This window comes from Bos javanicus, chromosome 5 (genome assembly GCF_032452875.1).
Source record: "Bos javanicus breed banteng chromosome 5, ARS-OSU_banteng_1.0, whole genome shotgun sequence".
NCBI classification, from domain to species: domain Eukaryota; kingdom Metazoa; phylum Chordata; class Mammalia; order Artiodactyla; family Bovidae; genus Bos; species Bos javanicus.
The window spans coordinates 48,094,513-48,106,241 of record NC_083872.1 but is presented as its reverse complement, the minus strand read 5'-3'; the positions used below and the strand labels follow the sequence as shown (position 1 = coordinate 48,106,241).

General features: G+C 40.4%; 1 protein-coding gene across 1 annotated transcript; it reads right to left on the bottom strand.

Moving 5' to 3' along the window:
* Window positions 1-560: 560 nt before the first annotated feature.
* Window positions 561-7,063, bottom strand: LLPH (LLP homolog, long-term synaptic facilitation factor). Its single transcript, XM_061416569.1, has 3 exons — window positions 6,692-7,063; window positions 4,120-4,331; window positions 561-922 (listed from the first exon to the last, which is right to left on the bottom strand). The coding sequence occupies exons 2-3, from the start codon at window positions 4,322-4,324 to the stop codon at window positions 744-746; spliced, it is 384 nt and encodes a 127-aa protein (XP_061272553.1). The 5' UTR covers window positions 4,325-4,331; window positions 6,692-7,063; the 3' UTR covers window positions 561-743.
* Window positions 7,064-11,729: the final 4,666 nt, after the last annotated feature.

Here is an 11,729-nt window from a genome sequence, read left to right as displayed (position 1 = left end):
ACTGTGCAGTATCTCCAAGATATGCTGTCCTAAGCTAATATTTTCTTTGAATCTTCAAGAATGTAGCACTTCCGAAACTGATGTGACCATGTAATGTATTTTTTTCACAACACATCCAGAAAATCTGAGAACTATACTCTGAGAATAATATAAAAACTGAAGAACATTAACCTAGTTCCCAGGATTTTAAATCTTCTGAAAAGATAGAACACACTAACTTGTACATGTTAATATTCTACCTAAAAGTTTAAGATTTTTTAAAAATTGAAGAATCTGGTCTTCTCTACTACTAGGAAACCTTAAGGATATATGAAAGAACAGTTCTTTAGGATCTAGATGTATCTTTTATTCTGAATTATACAAAATCAAAACTCCAAATAAGTATATTTTTCAAGTGAGACAACAATTTACTTTAAATCTGAGTTATCTCAAATTTGTCAGTATGATGTCATATTTTACTTTTTCTAAAACTGAACGATTACAACTGCATTAACACTTGAGAGAATTCTGATGTCTGATAATCCCCACATACAGGACAACATTCAGTGGAAATATCAGTGTACTTTCACTCATCAAATAAAATATTTTATTCAAGTTACCAAATTTGAGGAGTTATATTGGGCTTGAAGAAAAAGGCCAAGTTAAAAAATGGAAATAAACTTTTCATTTGGTGGAAGCTGAAATCCATGTATACATTCTAATCAAAGATTTGTCTCATGTTGCATTTTTCAAGTTTTTAGAGTCTACCAGGTCAAACCCTTTGCTGCCTTCATGGCTTTTACTTTGCTTTTTCCCTTCTTTCTCTCTCGCTTTGCTTTCAGCCTTTTCCTTTGCCTCTGGTTCATCCATATGGGGTACTGCCCATGCTGGTCTAGAAGAGTCTTTTTGTTTCTCTTAATATCAGTCTCCATTTTCATGTCATCTGAATAAAAAATGGAAAAACTATTAATACTCACAAAGGAAGAAACAGCCCCATGATAAAGCACATTAATGTAATGAGGACGGTAAATTTAAAAGTGGCATGCAACTACAAAAGCAAAAAAAAATACACATCCTTTATTTGTGCGATGCTCTTTGACTAATAATCAAAACACTCCTTATAGCACATTCAGGAGAATCACACACATGCCATGTGTTCCTACAACCATGAAAGATATAGAAACTATCTCTGAGAAACTAGAAACATCATCTATTTAATCACTAAGAAACTTTCTAAAGAAGGTTGGTATGCAATCCAATCAAAAAAAAGGCAAAGTCTGAAAGGGACATTTTTCCAAAGAAATACACATGGCCAATAAGCACATGAAAAGGTGTTCACATCGCTAATTATTAGAGAAATGCAGATCAAAACTACAGTGAGGTACCACCTCACAGTGGTCAGAATGGTCATCATTAAAAAGTCTACAAATAACAATGCTGGAGGGAGTGTGGAGAAAAGGGAGCCCTCCTACACTGGTGGCAGGAATTGGGGCAGCCACTGTGGAAAACAGTATGGAGGTTCCTCAGAAAACTAAAAATAGAATTACCATATAATCCAGCAATCCACTCCTGGGCATGTGTCCAGACAAATCTATAATTGAAAAAGATACAAGCACCTCTATGTTTGCAGCAGCACTATTTACAATAGCAAAGACATGGAAAGAACCTAAATGTCCATCAACAGATGAATGGATAAAGAAGATGTGGTACATATATACAATTGAAAACTATTCAGCCATAAAAAAAGAATGAAATAATGCCATTTGCAGCAATATGGATAAAACCAGAGATTATCATACTAAGTGAAGTAAGTCAGATGGAGAAAGACATATAACATGATATCACTCAGGAGTGAACTCTAAAATAAGACAAAAATGAATCTATCTATAAAACTGAAACAGAATCAGGGCTATTGAGAAGAAACTGGTGGTTGCCAAGGGGGAAGGCAATGGGAGAGGGCTAGATTGGGAGTTTGGGATTAGCAGATACAAACACATATATATAGAATGGATAACCAACAAGGTCCTACTGTATAGCATAGGGAATTATAGTCAACATCCTGTGATAAACCACAAAAGAAAAGAATAAGAATGTGTGTGTATATATATATATATATATAAAACACTTTTGCTATATAGCAGTAATTAACATAACATTGTAATTAAACTATACTTCAACTATACTTCAATAAAATATAAATTAAAAAAAGAGAACACTTACGATTGTCCTTACGATAGTAACAGTTAAATAGGAAACATTTAGGAAATACGGATTTGAATTACTGCATTAGGGGTTACGTATATGGTTCTGAAAATGTGAGTTAAAAGAACACTTCTCAGATTAGTTGCTTTCTTGAGCTAACTAAAATAGTTGCATCAGTAAGAAGTACACTCACCCTTCTAACAGACAGGCCTTAAGAAGAAAATAAACTATTAGGAATGACTGGTCACTTTCAATGAGGCGTACCTGGAAGAGGTACAGCAGCAAGCAGCAAGCTTTTGATGACAGAGCAGACCTGATACCCTGGGGCTGCCACACTTCTTTATCCAGGTCACACTCAAGGTATCCAGCTCTTCTAACAGGAAGATCAGCACAGCAATGCTGTGGTCCATCTATCACCAACCTTATCTATTGTGGAGGACATGTCCAGAATGTCCTCCTCTGGGAACTCACCAGAGTTCTGTGAACTCTGCTACCTGACATTACATTAGTTCATTTGTCTGGTTTACTGTCTGTCTCCTCCAATGTGATGTGAATCCCATTAGGATGGAGACCATTTCTGTTATTCATCATTGTTGCCTCAGGACCTAGAACAGTGCCTGATATACATAAGCCATTCAATAACTGGTCAGTGAATGTTTATTCTGGGTGCTGTTCTAGGTTCTAGGGATACAATGGTCCAAATAAGCTTTGCCCTCATGGACTTCTCAATGGTCTGTTGAGGGGAGAATAACAAAGCCTGTGGTTAGAGCCTTTTCAAAGAGAAGTACTGAAATGAGATTAACTAGGACCAGGCAGGCTGTGGTAAACACATGGAAAGATAATGAGGTGATTTAAGCATGGGAGTGACATAATTGGTTTATATCCTGAAAAGATCATACTGGGTGATGTGACAAAAATGAATCAGAAATGAGAAAAAGCTGAGACAGAAGTAAAATGGCTACTACTGTGGTTCAGGCAAGAGATAACTGTCATTAAAGTAAAAGCGTGAAAGCAGAAGAAAAATGGATAGATTCCTAATGTATTTTGGAGATAGTCAAGATGTGCTGATGGTTTACAGGTGGGTGATAAAGGAAAGAGAGACCAGGGATAATGACTACTATATAGAGACATTATATACACATATCATACATAATATACATATAATACATATATAATATATATATTACGTATAAGACATATACATATTATATAATGACACATATACAGCCTCCAACTTCAGACTATATTAAAACACAGAGCACCCAGAATCTGTCAAAATCTAATACAGGGCAACAGATCTTTAAGGTAGTAAGGACAGAGGACTCTCAGAATGGAAGCTAGATCATGCAAAGGGTAAAATGAGGAGACCTCCTTCTATCCTGCCTAGTTCTTGATGCCTGTGTACCCTTCCAACAAGCGTGTGTCTAAGTTTGTCTATTCCCATAGTACTGTCTATTTCTGAGACGCTCAGGCTATTGTAATGGCTTCCCTAGTGGCTCAGACAGTAAAGCGTCTGCCCACAATGCGGGTAGACCTGGGTTCGATACCTGGGTTAGATTCCTGGGTTGGGAAGATCCCCTGAAGAAGGAAATGGCAACCCATTCCAGTACCTTTGCCTGGAAAATCCCATGGACGGGAGAGCCTGGTAGGCTACAGTCCATGGGGTCACAAAGAGTCGGACCTGACTAAGCGACTTCACTTCACCTAGGCTATTGTATAAGCACCAAAGGCTCTGAATAATCCAAAACATGCTTATTCACATGAACTGGCTTTAAAATAGCTTAGCATAGAATCTCCAGTAGCACCTACAAAGAATTATGTGGTATGGCAGGTTTGTAGAGAAGCAAGTGTGAGAAAGAATGGAAGATAGTTGAAAAGGAAAAAGTCAAAAGGGAAGTTTGATATAATTAAAAAAAATTTTTTTTAAACATATCTCACCTGTTTCATCCTTCAGCATACACTGCGTTTTCTCTTGACAATGTTTGGGTTCCACCACAGTTGCTATCTCTTGAACGTCTTTCATTAAAACATCACCATCTATTTTAAGAATACTTTTAAGTCTGCTGAGCTCCTTTGGGGCATTCTTTTTTCTCTTTTCAGCACGCATCTTCCTTTTCCACTTACTCCGTAAACTTTTAGCCATATTTTACCTGGAAAGTTCACAAAACAACATTTCAAAAGCAACTATTTACTATAAAAAAAAAAGGCAAATCTTTGGAAAACCAAGTCAAAAGGTATCTCTGCAACACATGAACAATTGGAAAGTAAACTCTTCACTTTGTTCATGGATTATGATGGCATAATGTGCAAATTATGTGAGGATCAATAAGGCACATACAGCCACTAAATAACAATTAAAAACACCAAATCTGACAGCCACTAAATAACACAAATACCAAACCAAATTCCCTGTGGCCACTGGCACACTGTACTGTGTGTCAGCCAATTCTGAAAGCTCCTATAGCTTCCATACGAGATGCAGAAATTTAACCATATATGATGTAGAAATTTAATTTCCTCCAAAACACAAAGAGCACTGTCTCCTTACATTCATGTAACAACTTATATTTTATAAATCTTTTAACTGCATCTTGATTTCTCCCAAACCTACAAGTGATCTTACCCACCCCAATTTTCCTCATTATCCACCCTTTTAAGTCAATCTAGGTATTTCAAGGGCTTCCCTTGTATCTCATCTGATAAAGAGTGTGCCTGCAATGCAGGAGACACGGATTTGATCCCTGGGTCAGGAAGATCCCCTGGAGAAGGAAATGGCAACCCATAATATTCTTGCCTGGAGAATCCCAAAGACAGAGGAGCCTGGCAGTCTACAGTCCATGGGGTCTTAAGAGTAGGACATGACTTAGTGACTAAACCAGCAGGTATTTCAAACTTGTATATTTCTGTTCTTGATTTCTCTCCACCCTTTAGTCCCAGCCTGTCCCCCACAGAGTAGTCAATGTGAGCTTTTAAAAACTTGAAGGGCATATACAGTCTTTCTTGAAATTAACAATTTTCCACCTCACATATTCAAAATCTACAAGGTTATTTATGATCTGGCTCCTGCCTCCTTCAACTCCTATCTTCTATGCTCCACCCCTCCACAATTACATCTGAGAATAGCCCAATCAAAGACAACCAAGGGACAGTGTGGGAATGTGATGAGGGCTGGGAAGAGATTGCAGGGATTATTGAGTTTAGAGGGAAACTTGTAGGTATGACTCATAACCTCATCTTAATTGTGCCTTGTGTGTATATATATTTCAAAATATTCTATACACTTTATTTATTTATTTATTTTTGCCACCCTCTCCCTCTCCCACAGAGTCCATAAGCCTGTTCTATACATCAGTGTCTCTTTTGCTGTCTCGTATACAGGGTTATCGTTACCATCTTTCTAAATTCCATATATATGCGTTAGTATACTGTATTGGTGTTTGTCCTTCTGGCTTACTTCACTCTGTATAATAGGCTCCAGTTTCATCCACCTCATTAGAACTGATTCAAATGTATTCTTTTTCATGGCTGAGTAATACTCCATTGTGTATATGTACCACAGCTTTCTTATCCATTCATCTGCTGATGGACATCTAGGTTGCTTCCATGTCCTGGCTATTATAAACAGTGCTGCGATGAACATTGGGGTACACGTGTCTCTTTCCCTTCTGGTTTCCTCAGTGTGTATGCCCAGCAGTGGGATTGCTGGATCATAAAGCAGTTCTATTTCCATATACACTTTAAATATGTGCAGTTTGTTGTGCTAATTACACATCAATAAAGCAGTTAAATAAATGACATTTTGGAAAAAAAAAAAAGAGAGAGAGAAATGTCCAAATGACGTTGAGTTCAGTATCTTTACATTTGCCCTTCTTTTGCCTAGGAACTAATCCTTCAGTACCTCGGAAAGGGTTTTTCTGACCTCTGTAAGCTCGCCTCCTTTTATTCTCTATATCATTCTTTTCTTTCCTTCTTAATACGTTTTACAATCTAAAATTAAGTTCTTAATACGTTTTACGATCTAAAATTAAGTTTATTTTCTGTCATTCCCGGTGGTCTGTGGGCTCCACGAAGGCAGTGGATAAATAGATCTTGTTCACTGCTGGATCCCCCAGTGCCTAGCGCTGTGCACATAGTATAGCTTAAGTAAACACTCGTTGAACGGATGACTGGCGGAGTTATCATTTCTGGACGCCAGCAATCACAAACTAACTCTGTCTTCTTATGTACAACTCAAGCCCTGCGAGGGGCAGGAAGAAAAAGGTTACGGAACACAACTCTGAGGGCCGCGGTTAACCTGAGCTGGGCTGAAGAAGGAATCCACTTCCCACAGAGCACTGGGAAGCCCGACCAGAGCCGCCAAGACGACGCGAGACCCTAGGAGAGGCCTGCCTTTCTGGACAGGGCTCAAGCTTGCCCAGAGCGGGACAAGGTTTGAGAGGAACGCTCCATTAGCGGCGGAATCAAGTAGCACGGCCCACCCCTCACTGAAGCCATGCGGTAAAGAACCCACCTGCGAAAACCCAGGAATTCAAATAACGCACGATACTCAAGCCGCGTGAATTCTCTGCACTTCCGCCTTCCGGCCAACCCGCTCCTCTGGCCCGCCCCTCCCGGGTGGCGCGCTGCTTGCCGGGAGCCAAAATGTCCCGGATGTCGTAGAGAGGTGGGGTCCTCTGGAGTCCCAAGCTGACGCACTTCCTGATTTTTGGATAAGTTGTGTACCTGGAGCTGGGCTCCTCCCAGATAGATTCTGAAGTTGGTTGTGGAGAGTGCGACGGAGTGCCCGAGTCAAGGGTTCTTGACACGAGCTAGGCCTGCGTCCTGAGCATGAGCGGGATAGCCCTGACACTAACCCACGGAGGGATAACCGCCAGACGACTTTGCCCGTCAGTTAGAGAGCTCAGAGCTGACCTTTAGGTTTCCTGTCACGCCTCCCCGTTCGCAGGACCTTCACCACTGTCACCTGTTCTTCTAGATGCCAAATTAAGATCATCTTTATTTGCAGCCTTAAACTTCCCCATCCCAGCTGATGGCTTCATCGTTGTACACATGTCAAAACTTGTCAAACTATATCTTTAAATACGAGCAATTCATTGTATGTCAGTTACACCTCAAAGCTGTTACCAAAACCCTTTTCATCCCAAATAAAAGTTCAAAGGGTAAAATGATCAAACTAATTCAGTTCAACTCACTTTTACCTGACTCATCACTTACCGTATACCAGACACAGTGCTTAGTCTAGGACACTTGGCATAGGTGGTGGTCACATTGATCACAACCACTTCTTTTTATGATTGCTTTACATGTGTTTCTGATAGTATTGGCTTTGGAACCGTACAGGTTTGTGGTATTTATGGTTCTAACACTTTTTGTGAATGACGTGAGTATCTCAGAGCCTGGACTTCCTTATCTATAGAATGAAGCTAATACAACCTAATAATCCAAGGTAGGGGATATAAGAGTTCAGCAAATGGCCACTCTTTTATCATTTTTACATAATAAATTCAAACATGCACAGGACTATTTGCAAACAGTATTTTCTAGAGATTTACAACATATACCTAAAACTAGGAAATAAATTCTATAATCATAGCCTAGTAAACTCCTGTCAGGTTACTTGTAAGAGTTCTAAGAATTTATGGGTACCTTTTTTCTTTAAATTTGCACCCTTGAAGAAACTGTGCATCATATGGAAGTTACTAAACTCCATATGAATACAGCAAGTTTTTTTTTTTTTTTAATGGAACAGAAGCTGGAAAAAGCTCATGACATGGTATTTAAAAAAAAAAAAAGCTTGAAAAACTTGATTTCTTTATAGAGATTAAATTCCTTTACAGCAACTGAATTTCTATTATAAAGTTAACTATATATTAGATCTTAGCCACCTCTCCCAAAAATAATGTTCACATTGCATTTTAAATTAGAGCTCACTTTCAGACAGTCCAAATTGACACCACCTTGCTTAACATACCTGGCCAAGACTTTTGAATAGATACTTGGCACAAAAAAGATTTTTTAAAAAGCCTATCTTATGAAAATGGCATGGTGTTAAATATATGCCATAATTCTGCACAATTGGTTCTTTAAAAGGTTGAATCCTAGATTGCATTGGGCTTCCCTGGTGGCTCAGCTGGTAAAGAATCTGCTTGCAATGTGAGAGACCTGGGTTTAATCCCTGGGTTGGGAAGATTCACTGGAAAAGGGAATGGCTACCGGCTTCAGTATTCTGGTCTTGAAAATTCCATGGATTATCCACGGGGTCACAGAGTCCGACACGACTGAACGACTTTCACTTTCACTAGACTGCATTATTGAGGGCAAAAAATTTTTTTAACATGTTCCTCATCAGTTCATATAAAAGCAGTTCCAACAGAAGAGTTAAATGGCCTTGGTATACTTAAAAATCCTTAATTCATTCCCTCATTCAGACATTTGAGTATGCATTCTGTGACAGGCACTGTGCTGGCTATATGAAGATGCTGCTGCTGCTGCTAAGTCTCTTCAGTTGTGTCCGACTCTGTGCGACCCCATAGATGGCAGCCCACTAGGCTCCTCTGTCCCTGGGATTCTCCAGGCAAGAGTACTGCAGCGGGTTGCCATTTCCTTCTCCAATGCATGAAAGTGAAAAGTGCAAGTGAAGTTGCTCTAGCAACCCCATGGACTGCAGCCCACCAGGCTCCTCTATGGAATTTTCCAGGCAGGAGTACTGGAGTGGGTTGCCATTGCCTTCTCTGATACAATGATGGGAACCAAACTACTGTCTTTAGGAAACTTTAACCTCTGATGTGATAATGCTTAAGGATCAAACTGGACATTGCTTCAGCTCCATTACAGAGCCAGAAGGAGCCTATCGGATGGATGGGATGCACTTGAATACCTGGCAAGCAAAATGGTTTCCCATCTTAAAGCCATGCTACACCACCAGCTAATGGTGCCTCTACAGTCAGACATTACCCACGGAACTCCTGCTCTGGCTGTCATACCTGGATAAAAGCCAGGTGTGAGATCTGCAGAAAAGAAATGAACGTGGGCAAAAGGGCCTATTGCACTTTTTTCCCCCAAATTATACGCAATAAAAACAGTTCTCAGATACTGCTCTTTCCTATTTTCCTCCTACTTCCCCACTGTACTTTGTACATTCAGGTACTTGTCACCCGGTCAAAGTCCTGCTAATTCGATTTTCTTATTCTTTGTGCAGTCTGCATATTTTCACCTTTATTACACTAATAAACTGAGGTTGCATATGCCCTTTTATCCAACAATTCTACTGCTAGGTATATTCCCTACCTAGGCAAACTCTCATATCTATGTACATTGGGGGAAATACAGGGATGTACGTGGCAATACTGATTGTGATAGTAAAAACGGAGGAGCCATATAAAGTTCATTGATGCAATAAATGATAGAGTGCCTGATGAACTATGAATGGAGGTATGTGACACTGTACAGGAGACAGGAATCAAGACCATCCTCAAGAAAAAGAAATGGAAAAAAGCAAACTGGCTGTCTGAGGAGGCCTTACAAGTAGCTGTGAAAAGAAGGGAAGCGAAAAGCAAAGGAGAAAAGGAAAGATATACCCATTTGAATGCAGAGTTCCAAAGAATAGCAAGGAGAGATAAGAAAGCCTTCCTCAGCGATCAATGCACAGAAATAGAGGAAAACAATAGAATGGGAAAGACTAGAGATCACATCAAGAAAACTAGAGACACCAAGGGAACATTTCATGCAAAGATGAGCTCGATAAAGGACAGAAAGGGTATGGACCTAACAGAAGCAGAAGATATTAAGAAGAGGTGGCAAAAATATACAGAACTGTACAAAAAAGATCTTCACGACCCAGATAATCACGATGGTGTGATCACTGACCTAGAGCCAGACATCCTGGAATGTGAAGTCAAGTGGGCCTTAGAAAGCATCACTACGAACAAAGCTAGTGGAGATGATGGAATTCCAGTTGAGCTATTTCAAATCCTGAAAGATGACGCTGTGAAAGTGCTGCAATACGCCAGCAAATTTGGAAAACTCAGCAGTGGCCTGTACAGGACTGGAAAAGGTCAGTTTTTATTCCAATCCCAAAGAATGCTCAAACTACCACACAGTTGCACTCATCTCATACGCTAGTAGGCGGCGATGGCACCCCACTCCAGGACTCTTCCCTGAAAAATCCCATGGACAGAGGAGCCTGCTAGGCTACAGTGCATGGGGCTGCTAAGAGTCGGACACAACTGAGCGACTTCACTTTCACTTTCATGCATTGGAGAAGGAAATGGCAACCCACTCCAGTGTTCTTGCCTGGAGAATCCCAGGGACAGAATAGCCTGGTTGGCTTCCGTCTATGGGGTCACATAGAGTCGGACACGACTGACACGACTTAGCAGCAGCAGCACACGCTAATAAAGTAATGCTTAAAATTCTCCAAGCCAAGCTTCAGCAATATGTGAACCGTGAACTTCCAAACGTTCAAGCTGGTTTTAGAAAAGGCAGAGGAACCAGAGATCAAATTGACAACATCCACTGGATCATGGAAAAAGTGAAGAGAGTTCCAGAAACTCTATTTCTGCTTTATTGACTATGCCAAAGTCTTTTGACTGTGTGGATCACAATAAACTGTGGAAAATTCTGAAAGAGATGGGCATACCAGACCACCTGACCTGCCTCTTGAGAAACCTGTATGCAGGTCAGGAAGCAACAGTTAGAACTGGACATGGAACAGACTGGTTCCAAATAGGAAAAGGAGTACGTCAGGGCTGTATATTGTCACCCTGCTTATTTAACTTCTATGCAGAGTACATCATGAGAAACGCTGGGCTGGAAGAAGCACAAGCTGGAATCAAGAATGCCGGGAGTAATATCAGTAACCTCAGATATGCAGATGACACCACCCTTATGGCAGAAAGTGAAGAACTAAAGAGCCTCTTGCTGAAAGTGAAAGAGGAGAGTGAAAAAGTTGGCTTAAAACTCATCATTCAGAAAACTAAGATCATGGCATCTGGTCCCATCACTTCATGGCATATAGATGGGGAAACAGTGGAAACAGTGGCTGACTTTATTTTTCTGGGCTCCAAAATCACTGCAGATGTTAATTCCAGCCATGAAATTAAAAGACACTTACTCCTTGGAAGGAAAGTTACGACCAACTTGGATAGCATATTAAAAAGCAGAGACATTACTTTGTCAACAAGGGTCCATCTAGTCAAGGCTATGGTTTTCCCAGTGGTCATGTGTGGATGTGAGAGTTGGACTGTGAAGAAAGCTGAGCACCGAAGAATTGATGCTTTTGAACTGTGGTGTTGGAGTAGACTCTTGAGAGTCCCTTGGACTGCAAGGAGATCCAACCAGTCCATCCTAAAGGAGATCAGTCCTGGGTGTTCATTGGAAGGACTGATGTTGAAGCTGAAACTCCAATAAGAGCTGACTCATTTGAAAAGACCCTAATGCTGGGAAGGATTGAGGGCAGGAGGAGAAGGGGACAACAGGGGATGAGATGGCTGGATGGCATCACTGACTCGATGGACATGGGTTTGGGTGGACTCCAGGAGTTGGTGATG

Bases quoted from the DNA above. Each gene is read 5' to 3' on its own strand.
- LLPH (XM_061416569.1), bottom strand. From the start codon at position 4,324: ATGGCTAAAAGTTTACGGAGTAAGTGGAAAAGGAAGATGCGTGCTGAA. The intron at 923-4,119 runs GTGAGATATGTT...TTTTTTATTCAG, and splicing joins TATGCTGAAGGATGAAACAG to ATGACATGAAAATGGAGACT.